This window comes from Cebus imitator, unplaced genomic scaffold (assembly GCF_001604975.1).
Source record: "Cebus imitator isolate Cc_AM_T3 unplaced genomic scaffold, Cebus_imitator-1.0 Scaffold460, whole genome shotgun sequence".
Classification (NCBI taxonomy): Eukaryota; Metazoa; Chordata; class Mammalia; order Primates; family Cebidae; genus Cebus; species Cebus imitator.
The window spans coordinates 659,119-681,128 of record NW_016107775.1 but is presented as its reverse complement, the minus strand read 5'-3'; the positions used below and the strand labels follow the sequence as shown (position 1 = coordinate 681,128).

The following is a 22,010-nucleotide window of genomic DNA, read 5'->3' as shown; positions in this document are numbered from 1 at the left end:
ATTTTTACAGTTTACTAATAACATATTTTGCTCATCTCTTAGTATTTTAGGATTGTTCATAGGGCTTAAAAAATCTAAGAACTTTTAAAAATAAATTCTGGGGCAAATACTTATTTTAATAGCAAAACTGAATGCTTATTATTTCTATTTCTTAGAATTGAGATTAGCTTTCTCAGTATATTTCTCTCGAGTGAGAATGGAAACACAGATGAAAAAATTGGAATTACTTTACTTATTAAGTAATTTTTAGCAACATGTGTGGAAGTCTTAAGTTAAGAGTTTGAAATCCTGGGGATTATGTTTGGTAAATTCGGAGGTTAAGAAATAAAAGAAAGCATTCCAACTTGGCCTTTTAGTGTTATTATTTTTCAAAGCGTCAACTCTGAAATGAACATATTTTTTTACTGCCACTCTTTCCTGATGCTGTCGAGTTTTAAGGAGGATAAATCAATCATTTTGTTATTCTTTTGACTCTGCTAGGACTAATGAATTTCTTTGTTTATACTTAATACACAGGAAGACTTTGGAGGATTTTTTAATGACAGGTGCTGACTTATTTTCCCTATTTCACTCTTAATTCAGATCCCTTTTGCTGATGCTCTGGATTTGTTTCGAGGAAGGAAAGTCTATTTGGAAGATGGCTTTGCTTACGTACCTCTTAAGGACATTGTGGCAATCATCCTGAATGAATTTAGAGCCAAACTGTCCAAGGCTTTAGCAGTAAGTATTTCACTTTATTTCCATGTTTGACATGTTCACACTTTCAGTTATATACCCTTGGTAGTTTTGTTCTATGTTTCTCTAGGAAATAGGTTAATTTAATTTTCGTAATGATTTTCAGATTACTTATGATGTTGTACTATTAATCCCAAAACTCCTAGGTTTTTGTTTGTTACTACCAATAGTTGGTATTTAAAATTTTTTTCTTTGATCCTACTAATACCAATGGTGAGTGATTAATTTTGTGAGTAACCTCTGTGGGTTTCTTCAAGATCATGTCTTTTTTTCCTTAGAAATAGACTTCATATGTGGCTCTTAACAATTTAGTGTGGCCCGTGGTAGATATAACTCCTAGATTTCTGTTCTTAATTAGCATTTGGTATTGGTAGAAGACAATATAGAAGAAAATCTAAATGTTTAAGTACTGACATAGTGATATGCTGTTGCTGCAATGAATAGCTCCGTAGTGGGTGAATTTGGAGGTAGCTGTGTTGAGTAAATGACATGAGCAGTGACTTTTAAGTAGTTTGTTGGAAGTGTGACTCTTAAGTGTTTATATCTTAAAACTATACATATTTTTATATGTAAAACACATATTTTACAGTTGTCTTTTAATCTGAGTCTAGTTTTTAATACTTTTTTTATACTTCATGCACAAGAGGACTTCAGACTTTTATGACTTTTAAGCTGTACTGATTATAGATTAAGTATATGCCAACCTTTCCTTCTGAGTTAAAAACTGTAGTATTTTCTGATACAAATAAATTTTTATTGACTCTCTGGGGTTGCCTCAATATGCATAATTTAGCTATGTCGGCATATGGGCAGACTAAAATGTTAACTGTTTTTATTTAATGAAGGAATTTATGAGAATACCTAGCTTAACAGGTATTTAGTAACTGTTAATATATTCCTTCTCCATTCCTAATCCTATTCTTTATCATCATTAAAGTTGATGCTTTTAAATTGTTTCTTTACTTGTCCATCACTACCCTAGATTATATTCTATTTATAGCCACGAAAAGTGTCTTTCACCACTTTTCTTAGAGGTGTAAACCTCTGTGGAGGACACTGATGTTTGTCTGCTGTTTGGCCATTGATCTTTTATTATTCTTAGTTTTATTCACCCATTTTCTGTCTGTTGACATTTTAGACCACATTTCTTTGTGTGAAATAATCAAATATTTTCCAGAATATTGGACAGTCTTAGCTGTCATCTGTTAAATGCCAGTGGTGGCCCCAGTCTCCACGACAACCAAAAATATCACCATGCATTTCAGAAAACTTCCAGCATGTTAATATTACTTTTAAGCTGATCATAGTCATTTCTTCCTTTCTTTCCAAATTGTTGATCTACGTGTGTAACAATGTAATTGTGGCTAAAAAGTATGAGTTCTTTGGGGGACTTCTGAAAAAAATTTTTCTTGCTAAAATAAAAATAGGCACGTGGGATGAAGTAGTCTTTTTTTTCCCCTTCTGGATATTGTTGTCACTGAATGAGATGCCTGGAACAGCTGCAGTCATCTAGAGATGAGGCAGGTGCCTTCAGGACAACCCGCTTTGTTGCATAGAGATGGGAAAGTTGGAAAGAATCTGAGTCCAAGTTGCTGTCACTGAGTTGCTGAATTAACCCAATTCTGGAACCATCAAACTTTTTATTATATGGGATAATGAAGTTTTAATTTTTAAAGGCACTAACTTAGGAACTCAAAAGTGGAATTTTCTTTCTCTGGTAGCAGAAAGCATCCTGGTACTGGATCAGTGTCTGCATTAGTTAGTATTTTCTTTTCGAGTTGCAGGTAACAGGAAACCAGCCTATGCTATATTAACTAATAAATAGAATCCGCTAAGTCTTAAAATTGAGACGTCTAGATACAGATGAACTTCAGACATAGCTTGTGAGTGTTTCATCCCTTTCTAAGAAGCTGTCTTTACCCTTATGCATATGCCTTATCCTCAGTCTGGCTTTCTGATGGTTGCAAAAATAGTTACCAATGGGGTCAGGCTTTACTTCTGTATAGCATACTTTTTAAAAGAGTTGCTTTGTTTCAGTTCTTAATTTTTGTCTTACTATTTACTGTGCTTAAAATGGCTTGAATCATATGCTGTATTTATTAGTTTCCTAGGGCTGCCATAGCAAAGGACCACAAAGTAGGTGTCTTATAACAGCAGAAATGTATTGTCTCATTGTTCTGGAGGGCAGAAGTTTGAAATCAAGGTGTCAGCATGGCCATGTTCCCTCTGAAGGTGCTGGGGAAAGATCTATTCCACATCTCTTTTGTAGCTTCTGGTAGTTCTTTGACTTGTGGCAACATAACTTGAGTCTTTACATGGGATTCTCCCTGTATGTCCCAAATTTCTACTTTTTCTAAGGATATCAGTCATACTGGGATACCCTTTTTCTAAGGATATTAGTCACCTCTCAACTCTAATGTGACCTCATTGTAACTAAGTGCACCTACAGCAATCCTATTTCTGAATAAGGTCGCATTCTGAGGTTCTGGGGGTTAGTACCTCAACATATGATTTTTTTTTTGGGACACAATTTAACCCATATCATACATGCCTATCACTAAAGCAGTTATTGTGGTTTAAGGGATGGCCTAGCCTAACGTCATCCCTGTAGATGGGGGATCATGGGAGCTGAGAGTCACTATATTCCTGAAACCACAATATTCCAAACAAAAATGGATGATTGGTAGAAATGGGGAGAGGGGAGAATGATAATTGGGAGACAGACAACAATTATCTACTACCTAGAAGACACTTAACGTGTATTAAATGTATGAAGTTTTTCACTTTGTAATTTCTATTCAAGCCAAGCTGCCCAGTGCCTAACTAATTATAAAAATGAATCTGAAATTCTTTTACTTTTGGGGTTTTAAAGCTACTTTTGATTTTGTGTATTGTAAAGCTTAAATAAATTTTAATAAGTTTTGACTGTTTATTTTATAAATTTGCCTTACAATCAACTTTAAAAAAATTTTACACTGCCGGGCGTGGTGGCTCAAGCCTGTAATCCCAGCACTTTGGGAGGCCGAGGCGGGTGGATCACGAGGTCAAGAGATCGAGACCATCCTGGTCAACACGGTGAAACCCCGTCTCTACTAAAACTACAAAAAATTAGCTGGGCATGGTGGTGTGTGCCTGTAATCCCAGCTACTCAGGAGGCTGAGGCAGGAGAATTGCCTGAACCCAGGAGGCGGAGGCTGCGGTGAGCCGAGATCGCGCCATTGCACTCCAGCCTGGGTAACATGACTGAAACTCCGTCTCAAAAAAAAAAAAAAATTTTACACTTGCTGCACATTTTATTTTAGGTAAGCCAAGATAATCTATGTATATTTGTGATTTAATGTATCATTCTAATATTCCAGTGTAGAAAGAAGGATATGTGGCAGATTTTTGCAAAATTTTACAATTTTTTTCTAATCTATAGGTATAGATGAGAGATCTGTACTGAGAGAAAGGACAAAACTTTGGTTCCTAAGTTTGTAATAAATTCATTTTCAGCAAACTGCACCTATGCTTTGTACCTCGTTGACAGGAAATACAGTATTTATAAACTGAACTCCCTTCACTCCTTTCTACTCATTTTCCCCCCTCCAAACATACTTAAAAAATTAATACTTTAAAAAAGTTTGAAATATCATAGACTTACAAGAAATTACGTAGAAAATGGTAACTTTTTCTTTAAACCATTTGAGAATAAATTCCTGGCCTGTTGTCTTGTTACCCCCAATACTTTTTAGTGTTTAATTCCTACAAACAGAATATTTTCCTGCATAAACACAATTAAACGTCAAAATAAGAAAATTAATGTTGATAAGTTACTACTGTCTAACCCTCAGACCCCATTCAAGTTTCACCAGTAGTCTCAGTCATATCCCACATGCAGTTCTAATTTACATGTTAGTTGTTACGTCTCTTTAGTCTCCTTCAGTTTGCAACAGATTCTTAGTTTCTGTCAGTTTTTCATGGACTTCGTTACTTTTGAAGATTATTAGCTAATTATTTTGTATCTCTCAGTTTGGATTTTTCTGATGTTGCTGCCTATTTATATTCAAGTTATTCATTTTAAGCAATACTGTTATAGAAGTTATGCTATGTTCTTTTCATTGCATTCTGTCAGATTACATGACTTTTGATTCAGCCTAATTCTGATTGACTTTATCAAAATTTATCCATTCTATTGTTAATAGGCATTTGGCTTTTCCTTTTTTTTCCTTTGGTTATCATAAATACTGCCGTTGTGAACATTGTAACATATTTTAGCAAATATTTCTGTTGGTTATATGTTTAAGAACGGAATTGTAGGGTATTGAGTATATTCGTGTTCAACTTTAATGGATTTAGATTTACTTTAAATGGATTTATTGTGGCTTGATGTGGTGGCTCATATCTGTAACCCCCGTCCTTTGGAAGGCCAAGGCAGGAGGATTGCTTGAGCTCAGGAGTTTGAGACCAGTCTGGGCAACATAGTAAAAATTCATCTCTACTACCAAAAAAGAAAAGGAAAAGAAAAAATAGCCGGACTTGGTGGCATGCGCCTGTAGTCCTAGCTACTTGGGAGGCTGAGGTGGGAGGATCACTCGAACCCAGGAGATCAAGGCTGCAGTGAGCCATGATCATGCCACTGCACCACAACTTGGGCAACAGAGTGAGACCCTGGGGGAGAGGGAGAGGGAGGGAGAGAGGGAGAGGGAGAGGGAGGGAGAGGGAGGGAGGGGGAGAGAGAGAGAGAAGAGAGAAAAGGAGAGAAAGAGAAAAAGAAAGAAGAAAGAAGAGAGGGAGGGGAAGGGAGAGAGGGAGGGGAAGGGAAGGAAGGAGAGAAAGAGAAAGAAAAAGAAAGAAAGAAAGGGATTTGCCTTGATTACAGGTGGGTTGTGGAGCGTTCTGGCCTTGGTGTCTTGGGTGTAATAGAAGGCAGATAGTGACTTGCTTTCTCAGGCAGTGCTTGACTTTCTCCCAGCTGGTTCAGGCCAATCCTAGTTGAGAGGAGGAGGTCCAGAGAGCACAGTTTTCTTTTGTAGAAGAGTGGCGGGAGTTGTTGCCTGGGAGCCTGTCCTGCAGCTGTGGAAAGGAGGAGGGAAGCGAAGGAGTTTCATTTAGGGCTGTGGTGAAATAGAAATCTAAACCTATTGCTGTGGTCTCTTTATTACCGTCCTTTCCGTTGAGGAAGGTTTTGATCTTGGAGTATGTAATTGAAAAATTTCAGCTATATAATTGGAAATACTCTTATAGGATAAGAAAAAGTACCCTAAAGTAGATTTTTTTAAAGGTATCTTAATGACTGGTAATGGATGAAATAAATGGTTCTTCGGGGAGTAGAAAATTGATGAGTTTTATTTGCCCCAGGTGATATCTGAAAGTTTGTTCTTAACCTGTGATCATGTGACTTTTATAATACAACTATCTGGCTTTTGAACATACTTTAGGTCGGATAAAAATTTGACATTACTTTCTCCTTTGATAGGAACTCTGTGGCTCCACCTCTTGGAACCTTCCCCTAAGTCCCAAGATTGTGTTAAGTGTATCTCCTTTGTGTTCCCACAGCATTCTGTACACTACCAAATTCCAGTGAAATTAATCTGATTATGTGTTTTCCTCCTAAATAAAAGTAAGTTTTTTGAGAGTGAGGGATTTCTCTTAATTCAAATTTTTTTAATCTGGTTTAGCATGTGACACATAGGATTAGTGCTCAGTGAAATTTCATTGAACTGACAGATAGCAAGTAATGATAGAAACTTCCTTTTGTTCACAGGGTACTGTTTATACATGCTGTTGATCCATTACAAGTCTCTGAGAGAGATAGGAGTTATATTGTGCATTATATGGTTGAGGAAAATACAGCTCAGAGAGGACAAAGTAATTTGTCCAAGATTATGTCTGCTAATAATAGCTGGAGCCCTGACTTGATCTCATGTTTTCCGATTGTAATTCTCAGGATCTTTTGATGGTAACTGTGCCTTTGTCAGGAGTTGTATAACCAGGTGATTTAGGTCTTTAAACTCTGATAAAATATTCAAAGGTAAATATAGTAAGGTCTATACAGAGCAGGCACAAGGGGTGAATTTGGAACTACGATACAATAGATTGATAACCAATTAGGGAAAAATGAGGGAAAGATAGATTTTTCTGCTTCATATGGCAACTTTAGAAGCTATAGCTAATTCTTCTATTTAATGGTTTATTTATAAATAACTTTTATTTGTTCATCCATGCATTGTTTTGGGTACTAGAGATACACTACTTAACAAGTTAGATGAAATTTCTTCTTATAAAGCATATATTCTAGTGGGAGAGAGACAATTACCAAAGAAATAAACAATAACAATATTATAAATGACATGAAGGAGCCAGCCAAGCAAATATAGAGGAAACTGCATTCCAGGTAGGAAAAGTCACTAATGCAAAGGCCTCAAAGGGGTGAATCTTGGCATTTTAAAAAACATATTTTATTGCATTTTAGGTTTTGGGGTACATGTGAAGAACATGCAAGATTGTTGCATAGGTACATACACGGCAATGTGGTTTGCTGCCCTCCTTCCCATCACCTATATCTGGCATTTCTCCCCATGTTATCCCTCCCCAACTCCCCACCCCCTGCTGTCCCTCCCCTATTTCCCCCGCACAGACCCCAGTGTGTGATGCTACCCTCCCTGTGTCCATGTGTTCTCATTGTTCAACACCCACCTATGAGTGAGAATATCCGGTGTTTGATTTTCTGTTCTTGTATCAGTTTGCTGAGAATGATGGTTTCATCATTCTCAGAGAATGAGAACCTGTAGGGACAGGTTCATTCATGTCCCTACAAAGGACACGAACTCATCGTTTTTGGTAGCTGCATAGTATTCCATGGTGTATATGTGCCACATTTTCCCTGTCCAGTCTATCATTGATGGGCATTTGGGTTGATCCCAAGTCCTTGCTATTGTAAACAGTGCTGCAATGAACATTCGTGTGCATGTGTCCTTATAATAGAATGATTTATAATCCTTTGGATATATAACCCAGCAATGGAATTGCTGGGTCAAATGGAGTTTCTATTTCTAGGTCCTTGAGGAATCGCCACACTGTCTTCCACAATGGTTGAACTAATTTACACTCCCACCAACAGCTTAAAAGCTTGGCATTTTTTAAGAGTCAAATGGCCAGAGTAGCTAGAGCATAGTGAGCTACAGTAGAGTGCTACGAGGTGAGACTGCAATGGCTAGAGGTAGGACTCTCTGGGAGTTTGAATAAACCAGGGTAAAGGGTCTGATTATTATTAGCCTAATATAGTGGAAAGACATTGGATGATTTTTGAATAAGGGAGTGATATGATCTGATTTATATTTTAAATGGATTACTGTGACTGCTGCTTGTAAAACATTTTGGAGGATAAAGAAAGAATGGAAGTAGGAGGACTGGTCTGGAAGTTCTCACAATCATCTAGAGAGTGACTTGAAATGGATTGGGTGTGGTGATGTGACTGAGAGAAGTCAGTGGATTTCAGTTAGTTTTTGAAGTATTATTGACATGGTGGATTGGTTGTGAGAGAAAAAGAAGAATCAGCATATAATGAGAGTTTAAGCTTAATGAAAATTTAGGATTTGCCAAGTGCTGTTCTAAATGCTTTGTATGAATTAATGCATTTAGTCTGTATAGTAACCCTATGAGGCAGGTACCACAGTCAGTTTCTTAGGCTTGTAGTATCTTTGTACAGGTTGTGAGGAGCAGAAGCAGTATTTGAATCCGTACAGTCTGGCATCATAGTCTATGTTCTTGACCACTGTATTACACTGGCTAGAATTTTGGCTTGAATAATTTCTTAGGGAGTGATGCCTTTGCGAAGATGTGGAAGATTCTGAGAAGAGTACGTAAAATAAAATCAAGAGTTCCATTCTGACTATGTTAAGTAGAAGGTGCTTATTGGTTATGCAAATGGGGGTGGCAAGGTCCAACTGGGATTTAAGTGCCTGAATTTTTGGGGAGAGTACTGTGAAGCCATGAGACTCCAGGAGGCGTGTAGGATGTCAGTGGAGAAGGAAGGGGGCCCAGAGTTGAGTTTGGTTTCCATACCCCTCCACTTGATGTCGTTGAGCAGGGAACATACTTTGTTGTTAGAAAATGGGCAGATCCTTAAATTGCAGCTGGATTTTTTTGAGGCAAAAATCTTCGCCCTCACACAGTGTGACTCATTTCACTTGTTTGTTTGTTTGTTTTGAGAGAAGGTCTCTACTCTTGTCACCCAGGCTGGAGTGCAGTGGTGCAATTATAGCACACTGTGGCCTTGATGTCCCAGGCTCAGGTGATCCTCCTGCCTTAACATCCTGAGTAGCTGGGACCACAGGCATGTGCCACCATCCCTGGCTAAGTTTTTATCAATAAATGTTTATGGCTGGGCACGGTGGCTTATGCCTGTAATCCCAGCACTTTGGGAGGGCGAGGTGGGCAGGTCACGAGGTCAGGAGTTTGAGACCAGCCTGGTCAACATGGCAAAACCCCGTCTGTACCAAAAATACAAAAAATTAGCTGGGCATGGTGGCTGACGCCTGTAATCCCAGCTACTTGGGAGGCTGAGGCAGGAGAATCGCTTGAATCCCGGAGGTGGGAGGTTGCAGTGAGCCAAGATCGCACCACTGTACTCCAGCCCGGGAAACAGTGCTAGACTCCATCTCAAAAAAAGAAAAAAAAGAGAGCTGGGGGGTTTCCCTATGTTGCCCAGGTTGGTCAAGAACTCCTGTGCTCAAGTGATTCTTCCACCTAAGCCTCCCAAAGTGCTGGGATTACAGGCATGAGTCACCATGCCTGGCCTTAATTTCACTTTCTATTTGTGAGACTCATCATTAGAGGGTACTGGTAAAATGTTCCAGAAAACATATTTATACATACCTTATTTAGATATAGAAAAAAGGACTTTGAGAAGTTCTCAGGAAAATAATTGACACGCAGTTAAGTGGCTCTTACTTGGAGTCAGAGAAAAGTAAGGATTTTCTTTTTTTGAAATGGATTTCCTTTTTCTCATTTAAAAAGTACCAGTTGGGTCTGTGGCTCACTAAGTATTTGCTGGTTCAGAAAAATATGCTTTGTAGGCACTTGACCAAGTAATTTTTATTTCTAAAGAGTTTAGAATCCTCTTAAGTCTTTTATCCTCTTTTTAAAAGTAGTTTTCAATTTGCTTCCTTAAACTGTGATTAAATATAATTAATTTTCTTCAATGGTTACTTACTTGGGAATCATGTAGAAGTTTTCTTATTATTTGTGTCCACCTAGCTGATTTCTTGGGTTTTGGTTAATAGTCTTTTTAAATATACTTCTTGATTATTTAATGCCATTTTAAAGTGGATCACTGTGAACTGGTCGGTGCTGCAGCTAATTCATCAATATGCAAGTAGTGGATAACTTGCCTTCACCTTCACCATTACTGTCAGGCACCGGTTCATTTATTCTCCCTTGGTACTGATCTGTAGGAAACAAAACATTGCATTTGAAAGCCATGAAACTATTAGGATGGTGCAAAAGTAATTGTGGTTTTTGTCTTTACTTTTAATGGCAAAGACTGCAAATATTTTTGCACCAACCGAATAAAAGAAAAAAAAAATCTTTTTTAGTGGGGGGTAGAAAATAAACATATGGTCTTTCTGGTTTGACAGGTTTGTTGACTGAGGATGCTCAGCTGAAGTTGATTGTTGTTCTGTTTGTGAGATACTGGCTTGTTAAGCTTTTTCTAAGATTCAGTTTACAATTTGTTGTCTATTCAACACACATTTTTTTTTTTAAACTTTTAAATTTGAAGGTACATGTGAAGGTTTGTTACTTTGGTAAACTAATGTCATGGGGGTTTGTGGTACGGATTATTTCATCACCCAGGTATTAAACCCAGTACCCATAGTTACCTTTTCTGCTCCTCTCCCTCCTCCCAGTCTCCACCCTCAGGTCAACCCCAGTGTCTCTTGTTCCCTTCTGTGTGTTCAAGAGTTCTCATCATGTAGCTCCCACTAAGTGAGAACATGCAGTATTTGGTTTTCTGTTCCTGTGTTAGTTTGCTAGTTAGTAGCATCCGGCTATATCCATGTTCCCACAGAAGACATGATCTCATTCTTTTTTATGGCTACACAGTATTCCATAATGTATGTGTACCACACTTTCTTTATCTAGTCTGTCACTGATGGCCATTTAGGTTGATTCCATGTCTTTGCTATTGTGAATAGTGCTGCAGTGAATATTCATGTACATGTGTCTTGGTGGTAGAATGATTTATATTCCTCTGGGTATATGCCCAATAATGAGATTGTAGGGTTGAACGATAGTTCTGCTTTTAGCTCTTTGAGGAATTGCTGTACTGCTTTCCACAATTGTTGAACTAATTTATACTCCCACCAACAGTGTATAAGTGTTCCCTTTTCTTTGCACCTTCATCAGCATCTGTTATTTTTTGACTTTTCAGTAATAGCCATTCTGACTGGCGTGAGATGGTATCTCATTATGGTTTCGATTTGCATTTCTCTAATGATCATTGATACTGAACTTTTGTTCATGTGCTTCTTGGCCACATGTATGCCCTCTTTAGAGAAGTGTCTGTTCATGTCCTTTGCCTACTTTTTAATGGGCTTATTTGTTTGTCTATTCTATATTTAAGTTCCTTATAGATGTTGGTTATTAGACCTTTGTCAGATGCATAGTTTGCAGATATTTTCTCCCATTCTGTGGGTTGTCTGTGTATTCTGTTGATGATTTCTTTTGCTGTGCAGAAGCTATTAAATTTAATTAGATCCCATTAGCCAATTTTTGCTTTTGTTGTGGTTGCTTTTAGTGTCTTTGTCATGAATTTTTTGCCCATTACCATGTCCAGGATGGTATTACCTAAGTTGTCTTCCAGGGTTTTCATAGTTTTGGGTTTTACATTTAAGTCTTTAATTCATTTTAGGTTGATTTTTGTATATGGTAAAAGGAAGGGTCCAGCTTCAATCTTCTGCATATGACTAGCCAGTTATCCCAGTACCATTTATTGAATAGGGAGTCTTCCCACAGCTTGTTTTTGTCAGCTTTGTTGAAGATCAGATGGTTGTAGGTGTGTGACTTTATTGCTGGGCTGTCTATTCTGTTCCATTGGTCTGTATGCTTGATTTTGTACCCATACCATGCTGTTTTCGTTACTGTAGTCCTGTAGTATAGTTTAAAATTGGTAATGTGATGCCTGTAGCTTTGTTCTTTCTGCTTGGGATTGCCTTGGATATTCAGGCTCTTTTTTAGTTCCATATGAACTTAAAAAAATTTTTTTTTGAAGTTTTGTGAAGAATGTTGTTGGTAGTTTGTAGTTTGATAGGAATAGCATTGAATCATATAAATTGCTTTGGGCAGTATGGCCATTTTAATGATATTGATTCTTCCTGTCCATGAGCATGGGATGTTTTTCCACTTACTTGTGTATTTATGATTTCTTTGAGCAGTGTTTTATAATTCTTATTGTAGAGATCTTTCACCTCCCTGGTTAGATGTATTCGTAAGTATTTTATTCTTTTTGTGGCAGTTGTGAATGGGATTGCCTTGTTGATTTGGCTCTCAGCTTGGCTGTTGATGGTGTGTAGGAATGCTAGCGATTTTCATTCATTGATTTTGTATACTGAAACTTTGCTGAAATTGTTTATCAGCTAAAGGAGCTTTTGGACTCTGACTGGAATTTTCTAGATATAAAATTATGTCATCTGCAAACAGGCATAGCTTGATGTCCTGTCTTCATATTTGGATGCCCACCCTTCATTTCTTTTTTTTTTTTAAATTAGTAATAGCTGAATGGTAACTTGATTCTCCCTTATTCTTAGCATTTATATTATGTTTATAGTTAATTAATTCATCCAATTCTAAAAAGTTTTGCAGTGGCCAAAAATTCGTCAAATATCAAAATTCTTTCATAAATCCAATAACTAGTGAAAGATTAGGTCTCAAATAAAAAGAAACATAAAACTGATAGAGACAGTCAAAGTTTTCATGGAATTTTGGTGTACCCATCACCCAAGCAGTATATACTTCACCATATTTTTAGTCTTTTATTTCTCAGCCATTGTGTTATTCTTATGGCTTGCATCCTCATAGTGTAGTGCCCACATATCAGTGAGTACATATGATGTTTGGTTTTCCATTCCTGAGTTACTTCACTTGGAATAATAGTCCCAGTCTCATCCAGGTCACTACATATGCTGTTCATTCATTCCTTTTTATGGCTATGTAGTATTTGATTATATATGTATACTGTAGTTTCTTTATCCACTCATAGATTGACAGACATTTGGGTTGGTTCCATGATTTTCCAATTGTGAGTTGTGCTGTTATAAACATGCATTGGAAATACCTTTTTTGAATAATGACTTCTTTTCCTCTGGTAGATACCCAGTAGTAGGATTGCTGGATCAAATGGCAGTTCTACTTTTAGTTCTTTAAGGAATATCCACACTGTTTTCCATAGTGGCTGTCGTAGTTTACATTCCCACCAGCAGTGTAGAAGTATTCTCTGTTCACTGCATCCATGCCAACATCTACTGTTTTTTGATTTTGGTCATGGCAATCCTTGCATGAGTAAGATGGTATTGCCATGTGGTTTTAATTTGCATTTCCCTGATTGTTAGTGACGTTGAGCATTTTTTCATATGTTTGTTGGCCATTTGTGTATCGTCTTTTGATAATTGTCTATTCATATCTTTAGCCCACTTTTTGATGGGATTTTTTTTTCTTAATTTGTTTGAGTTTGTCGTAGCTTTTGGATAGTAGTTCTTTGTCAGATGTATAGATTGTGAAGATTTTCTCTCACTCTGTGGGTTGTCTGTTTACTCTGCTGATTGTTCCATTTGCTGTGCAAAAGCTCCTTAGTTTAAGTAGGTCCCAGCTGTTTTTGTTTTTATTGCATTTGCTTCTGGGTTCTTGGTCATGAAATCCTTGCCTAACCCAGTGTCTAAAAGGGTTTTCCCAGTGTTGTCTTCTAGGATTTTTATAGTTTCAGGCCTTAGGTTTAAGTCCCTAATATATCTTCAGTTGATTTTTGCATGAGGTAAGAAATGAGGATCCAGTTTCATTCTCCTGCATGTGGCTAGCCAATTTCCCACCACCATTTGTTGAAAAGGATATTCTTTCCCTACCTTATGTTTTTGTGTGCTTTGTCGAAGATCAGTTGGCTTTAAGTATTTGGGTTTGTTTCTGGGTTCTCTCTTCTGTTCCATTGGTTTATGTGCCTGTTTTGATACCAGTACCATGCTGTTTTGGTGACTATGGTCTTATAGTATAATTGGAAATCAGGTAGTATGATGCCTTCAGATTTGTTCTTTTTGCTTAGCCTTGCTTTGGGTATGTGGGCTCTTTTTTGGTTCCATATGAATTTTAGATATGTTTTTTCTAATTCTTTGATGAATGATGGTGGTATTTTGATGGTATTGCATTGAATTTATAGATTGCTTTTGGCAGTATGGTCATTTTCACAATACTGATTCTACCCATGAGCATGGGATGTGTTTCCATTTGTGTCATCTATGATTTCTTTCAACAGCGTTTTGTAGTTTTCCTTGTAGAGGTCTTTTGACTCCTTGGTTAGGTATATTCCTAAGTATTTTATTTTTTTTGCGGGTATTGTAAAAGTGGTTTAGTTCTTGATTTGAATCTCCACTTGGTTGCTGTTTGTGTATAGCAGAGCTACTGATTCGTATACGTTAATCTTGTATCCGGAATCTTTGCTCAATTCTTTCATCAGTTCTAGGAGCTTTCTGGAGGAGTCCTTAGGGTTTTCAAGGTCAATGATCATTATGTTGGAAAGTGACAGTTTGACTTCCTTTTACCAATTTGGATGCCCTTTCTTTCTCTTGTCTGATTGCTCTGACTAGGACTCCAAGTACTATGTTGAAGAGGAGTGGTGAGAGTGGGCATTCTTGTCTTGTTCCAGTTCTTAGAAGAGATGCTTACAACTTTACCCCATTCAGTATTACGTTGGCTATGGGTTTGTTATAGATGGATTTTGTTACATTAAGGTATGTTTCTTGTATGCCAATTTTGCAGAGAGTTTTAATCATAAAGCGATGCTGGGTTTTGTCGAATGCTTTTTCTGCATCTATCGAGATGATCATGTGATTTTTAATTCTGTGTATGTGGTGTATCACATTTATTCACTTGCATATGTTAAACAGTCTCTGCATCTGTGGTATGAAATCCACTTGATCATGGTGATTATCTTTTTGATATGTTGTTAGATTCAGTTAGCTAGTATTTTGTTAAGGATGTTAGTATCTATGTTCATCAAGGATATCATTCTGTAGTTTTTGTTTTTTGTTTTTTTTTTGGTTATGTTCTTTCCTGGTTTTGGTATTACGGTGATGCTGGTTTCATAGAATGAATTAGGGAGGGTTTCTTCTTTATCTTTTGGAATAGTGTCAAAAGAATTGGTACCAATTTTTCTTTGAATGCCTGGTAGAATTCTGCTGTGAATCCATCTGGTCCTGGAGTTTTTGTTGTTGGCAATTTATAAATTACCATTTCATTCTTGCTGCTTGTTATTGTTGGTCTGTTCAGGATATGTAATTCTTCCTGATTTAAGCTAGGAGGGTTGTATCTTTCCATGAATTTATCCACCTTTTCTAGGTTTTCTAGTTTATGTGTGTAAAGGTGTTCATAGTAGCCTTGAATGATCTTTTGTATTTCCATGGTGTCACTTGTAATATCTCCTATTTCGTTTCTTAGTAAGGTTATCTGGATTTTCTCTCTTCTTTTCTTGGTTAATCTTGCTAATGGTCTATCAGTTTTAGATATCTTTTGAAAGAAACAGCTTTTTGTTTCATTTATCTTTTTTATTGTTTTTCTTGTTTCAATTTCATTTAGTTCTGCTTTGATCTTGGTTAGTTCCTTTCTTCTTATGGGTTTGGCTTTGATTTGTTCTTCATTCTCTAGTTTCTTGAAGTGTGACTTTAGAATATCAGTTTGTGCTCTTTCAGTCTTTTTGATATAGGTGTTTAGGGCTATGAACTTTTCTCTTAGCACTGTGTTGGCTGTATCCCAGAAGTTTTGATAGGTTGTATCATTATTGTCATTTAGTTCAAATAATTTTTAAATTCCCATCTTAATTTTGTTTTTCACCCAATGCTCATTCAGGAGCAGGTTATTTAATTTTTATGTTTTTACATGGTTTTGATTATATTCGTGTCTATCTCACTTCTTAAGGTGTGTTAGTAAAGCTTGAGTGTTCGGTGAATATATGTTTAGGATTGTGATATTTTCCTGTTGGACAAGACCTTTTACCATTATATAATGTCCCTCTTTCTTTTAACTGCTGTTGCCTTAAGGTTTGTTTTGATGGATGTAAGAATAGCTACTCTTGCTTGCTTTTGGTGTCCCTTTGCATGAAATGTCTTTTTCTACCACTTTGCTTTAAGTTTATGTGAGTCCTTATGTGTTAGGTGAGTCTCTTGAAGGCGGCAGATAGATTGGTGAATTCTTATGAATTGTGCAATTTGTATCTTTTGAGTGGAGGATTTAGGCCATTTACATTCAGTGTTAGTATACGTGAAGAACCATTCCATTCATTGTGCTTTTGGTTGCTTGTGTACGTTGGTATTTTTGGTTTTGTTTTTTAAATTGTATTTTGTTTTGTAGGTCCTGTGAGATTTATACTTTAAAAAGGTTCTGTTTTGTTGTGTTCCAGGATTTATTTCCAGATTTAGAGCTTCTTTTAGCAGTTTTGTAGTGGTGACTTGGTAATGGCAAATTCTCTCAGCATTTGTTTGTCTGAAAAATACTATATCTTTCCTTCATCTTTGATGCTTAGTTTTGCTGGATACAAAATTCTTGGCTGATAATTGTTTTATTTGAGGAGGATGAAGACAGGGCCCCAGTCCCTTCTAGCCTGTAGGGTTTCTGCTGAGAAATCTGCTGTTAATCTGTTAGGTTTTCCTTTATAGGTTACCTGGTGCTTCTGTCTCAAAGCTCTTAAGATTCTTTCCTTCATCTTAACTTTGGATAACCTGCTGAAAATGTTCCTAGGCGAAAATCTTTTTTTTTTTTTTTTTTTCTTCCAGACGGAGTTTCACTCATGTTACCCAGGCTGGAGTGCAATGGCGCGATCTCGGCTCACCGCAACCTCCGCCTCCTGGGTTCAGGCAATTCTCCTGCCTCAGCCTCCTGAGTAGCTGGGATTACGGGCACGCGCCACCATGCCCAGCTAATTTTTTGTATTTTTAGTAGAGACAGGGTTTCACCATGTTGACCAGGATGGTCTCAATCTCTTGACCTCGTGATCCACCCGCCTTTGCCTCCCAAAGTGCTGGGATTACAGGCTTGAGCCACTGCACCCGGCCGCGAAAATCTTTTTGTGATGAATTTCCTGGATGTTCTTTGTGCTTCTTATTATTTGGATGTCTAGGTCTCTAGCATGGCCAGGGAAGTTTCCTCGAGTATTTCCCCACATATGTTTTCCAAGCTTTTAGAGTTGTCTTCTTCCTCAGGAACACTGATTGTTCTTATGTTTGGTCGTTTATCATAATCCCAGGCTTCTTGGAGGCTTTCTTCATATTTTCTTATTCTTTTTTCTTTGTCTTTGTTGGATTGGGTTATTTCAAAGACCTCGTCTTCAAGCTCTGAGTTTCTGTCTTCTACTTGTTCAATTCTGTTGCTGAGACTTTCCAGGGCATTTCACATTTCTAAAAGTATGTCCAAAGTTTCCTGAATTTTTGATTGTTTTTTCTTTAAGCTTTCTGTTTCCTTGAATATTTCTCCCTTAATTTCTTGTATCATTTTTTAGATTTTCTTGTACTGGGCTTCACCTTTCTCTGGCCCCTCCCTGTTTAGCTTAGTAACTAACCTCCTAAATTCTTTTTCAGGTAAATCACATTTCCTCTTGGTTTGGATTAATTGCTGGTGAACTACTGTGATTTTTTTTTTTTTTTTTTTTTTGGTGTGTTGAAGAGCCTTGTTTTGTCATGTTGCTAGGATTGGTTTTCTGGTTCCTTCTCATTTGGGTAGGCTCTGTCAGAGGAAAGGTTTAGGGCCGAAGGCTGTTGTTTGGATTCTTTTGTCCCATGGGGTGTTCCCTTGATGTAGTACTCTCCCGCTTTTTCTGTTGATGTGGCTTTCTTTGAGCTGAACTGCAGTGGTTGTTGTCTCTCTTCTGGGTCTAGCCACCCAATGAGTCTACATGGCTCCAGGCTGGCACTGGGGTTTGTCCGCACAGAGTCCTGTGGTGTAAACTGTCTGTGGGTCTCTCAGCCATGAATACCAGTGCCCCTTCTGGTAGAAGTGGCAGAGGGTGCAATGGACTCTGAGGTTTCTTAGCTTTGGTGGTTTAATGCTCTTTTTTTGAGCTGGCTGGCCTCCTGCAAGGAGGTGGCGCTTTTCAGAGAGCATCAGCTGTGGCAGTATGGGGAGGAACCAGTGGTGGATGGGACCTTAGAACTCTCAAGATTATATGCCCTTTGTCTTCTGCTACAGGGTGGGTAGGGAAAGACCATCAGGTGTGGGCAGGGCTAGGTGTGTTTGAGCTCAGACTCTGCTTGGGTGAGTCTTGCTGTTGCTGTTGTGGGAAATAGGGGTGAGATTCCCAGGTCACTGGAGTTGTGTACCTAGGAGGATTATGGCTGCCTCTGCTGAATCATGCAGGTTGTGAGGGAAGTGGGGGAAAGCCGGCAGTCACAAGCCTCACCCAGCTCCCACACAAACGGAAGAGCTGGTCTCACTCCCATCATGTGCCCCACCCCCACATTGGCCCCAAATCTGTTTCCAGATGGAGGATGAGACAGGCTTGAAAACCTGCCCCAGGCTACCTGCCTCCCAGGTGCAAAAGAAAAGGGCTTGGTTCCTCCTCTGCCTGTGGACTGTGCATACCGGATTTGTGCCCTCCTCCAAGTTCTGGCCAGGAGGCTTCTCACCCTGTTCAAATTGTTACACAGTTCAGCTAGAGCTTTCCTTCTCCCTGTGGAGTTTTGCCCCCTGTTCCTCTGGCTGCCCTCCCGTTGGATCCCTGTGGTGCCAGGCAGAAATGGCCTGCTGGGGGATCCAGTGAGCTCCCAGGGCCTTTATGCTGCTTCCTCTACCCCTGTATTTTCCTTGGCTCTCCAAATTGACTCAGCTTCAGGTAAAGGCAGAAACTTCTCCCAGAAACAGTCTTTCAGTTTCTCCAGTGGGATTGTGTGTTCGGGAGAAGAGAGTCTCCCTTTCCCACTTCTGCCGTTGGGGCACTCACAGTACTTGAAGGTATCTCCTGGGTCCTACAGGAGCAGTATGCTTTCATGAGAGAGTTTGTGGGTCCTCTCGGGATTACTCACTTGTTTTTGCACTAGATCTGGAGCTAAAATTGACAGTGCAAGCCTCCGCCTGCTACTCTGTCTGCAGCTGCAGTCAAGTCTTTCTCTCATCTACCATGATGATTTCTGGATCCCCTTCATTTCTTTTTCTTACCTGATTGTTCTGGCCCAGACTTCCAGTATTATGTTGGATAGGAGTGGTGAGAGAGGGCATCCTTGTTTTGTGCCAGTTTTCAAGGGGAATGCTTCCAGCTTTTTCCCATTCTGTATAATGTTGGCTGTGGGTTTGTCATAGATGGCTCTTACTATTTTGAGGTGTGGTTTTTCAATACCTAGTTTATTGAGAGTTTTTAACATGAAGGAGTGTTGAATTTTATTGAAAGCCTTCATTTACTGAGATAATTATGTTGCTTTTGTCTTTAGTTCTGCTTGTGTGGTGAATCACATTTGAACGAACCTTGCATTCCTGGAATGAAGCCTACTTGATCGTGGTGGATTAGTTATTTGAGGTGCTGCTGGATTTGGCTTGCAAATATTTTGTTGAGGAGTTTTACATCTATGTTCATCAAGGATATTGGCCTAAAGTTTTGTTGTTGTTGTGTCTCTGCCAGGTTTTGGTATCAGGATTATACTGGCCTTATAGAATGAGTTAGGGATGAGTCCCTCCTCATTAATTTTTTGCAATAGTTTCAGTAGGAATGGTATCAGATCATCTTAATATAGCTGGCAGAATTTGTCTGTGAATCTTTCAGGTCCTGGGTTTTTTCGGTTGGCAAGCTATTTTTACTGATTCAGTTTTGGAGCTTGTTACTAGTTTATTCAGGAAATCGATTTCTTCCTGGTTCAGTCTTGGGAGGGTGAATGTGTCCAGGAATTCATCCATTTCTTTTAGGTTTTCTAGTTTGTTTGCATAGAGATGTTCGAAGTAGATTTGATGGTTATATTTATTTCTGTGGGGTCTCTGGTAACAGTCCCTTTGTCATTTGTGTTTATTTGGATCTTCTTTTCTAATTTATTTGTCTAGCTCGTCACCTATCTGTCTTATTAATATTTAAAAAAAAAAAAATCAACTCCTGGGTTTGTTGATCTTTTGAATGGTTTTTCATGCCTTGACTTCTTTCAATTCAGCTCTGATTTTGGTGATTTTTTGTCTTCTGCTAGCTTTGGGTTGATTTGTTCAGGCTTCTCTAATTCTTTCAGTTGTGATATTAAGTTGCTAATTTGAGATCTTTCTAACTTTTTATGTGGGGATTTAGTGCAGTGAATTTCCCTCTTAATACTGCCTTACCTGTATCCCAGAAATTGTAATAGGTTTTATCTTTGTCCTCATTAGTTTCAAAGAACTTTGTGATTTCTGCCTTAATTTCATTATTTACCCAAAAGTCATTCAGAGGCATGGTAATTTTCATGTAATTGCATGGTTTTGAGTGATTTTCTTAGTCTTGACTTCTGTTATTATTACATGGTGATCCAAGAGTGTGTTTGTTATGATTTATGTTATTTTGCATTTGCTGAGGATTGTTTTATGTCCTATTATGTGGTCGATTTTAGAGCATTTGTTTTGTGGTGATGAGAAGAATGTACATTTTATTGGTTTTGGATTTAGAGTCCTGTAGAGGTCCATCAGATCCATTTGGTCCAGTGTCGAGTTCAGGTCCTGAATATCTTTGTTAATTTTCTGCCTCAATGGTTTGTCTAATACTGTTGGTGGAGTGTTGAACTCTCACAATATTAATTTGTAGGAATCTTTGTCTCTTTGTATGTCTCTAAGAACTTGCTGTATGAATCTGGTGCTCCTGTGTTGAGTGCATATATATTTAGGATAGTTAGGCCTCTTGTTTAATTGATGTCTTTATCATTATGCAATACCTTTATTTATCTTTTTTTATATTTTGGTTGGTTTGAATTCTTTTTTGTCTGAAATTAGGATTGCAATTTCTGATTTTTTCTGATTTCAATTTGCTTGGTAGATGTTCCTCTGTCCCTTTATTTTGAGCCTATGGTTGTCATTACAAGACCTATTAAAAGATAGGTCTCTTGAAGACAGCATTCCATTGGGTCTTGCTTTTTTATCCAGCTTGCCACCCATGCCTTTTAAGTGGGACATGTGGCCCATTTACATTAAATGTTTGTATTGATATGTGTATATTTGATCCTGTCATTGTGTTGTTAGCTGGTTATTATGCTTACCTGTTTGTGTGGTTGCTTTATATTGTCACTATTCTGTGTATTTAAGTGTCTTTTTGTATTAACTGGTAGCAGTCTTTCCTTTCTATATTTGGTGCTCCTTTCAAGATCTCTTGTAAGACAGGTCGGGTGGTAATGAGCTTCCTCAACATTTTCTTATCTGAAAAGGATCATATTTCTCCTTCACTTAGGAAGCTTAGTCTCGCTCGATAGGAAATTCTTGGTTGAAGATTTTTTTTAATGAATATTGAATATAGGCCCTCAATCTCTTTTGGCGTGTAGGGTTTCAGCTGAGAGGTCTGTTTTAGCCTGATGGGGTTCCCTTTGAGGTGACACGTCCTTTCTCTCTAGCTGCCTTTAACACACTTTCTTTCATTTTAACCTTTGAAAATCTGATAATTATGTGTCTTGGGGATGATCTTCTTGCGTAGAATCTTGCAGGAGTTCTCCATATTTCCTGACGTTAATTGTTGGCATCTCTCACAAGATTAGGAACGTTTTTGTGGATGATATTCTGAAATATGTTTTCCAAGTTGTTTGCTTTCTCCCTTTCCCTTTCAGGGATGTCAGTGATTTGTAGAATTGGCCTGTTTACATAATCCCATACTTCTTCAAGGTTTTGTTCATTCCATTTTATTCTTTTTGCTTTATTTTTGTCTGACTGTTTTATTTCAGAGAGCCAGTCTTCAAGTTCTGAGATTCTTTCTTCAGCTTGGTTTATTCTGCTATTAATACTTGTGATTGCATTGTGAAATTCTTTGTAGTGTGTTATTCAGCCCTGTCAGATGTGTTATGTTCCTTTTCATAGTGGCTATTTCATCATTCTACTCCTTTATCTTTTTTTTTTTTTTTTTT

At 38.0% G+C, this 22,010-nt stretch overlaps 1 protein-coding gene across 1 annotated transcript in view; it reads left to right on the top strand.

The window, feature by feature from the left end:
* The window catches only part of PRIM2 (DNA primase subunit 2), a 330,305-nt gene that overhangs the window by 70,761 nt on the left and 237,534 nt on the right, over window positions 1-22,010 (top strand). Inside the window, exon 8 of the mRNA XM_037732630.1 lies at window positions 583-720. Within this exon, the coding sequence (XP_037588558.1) occupies window positions 583-720 (138 nt within the window). The remainder of the gene's footprint in view (window positions 1-582; window positions 721-22,010) is intronic.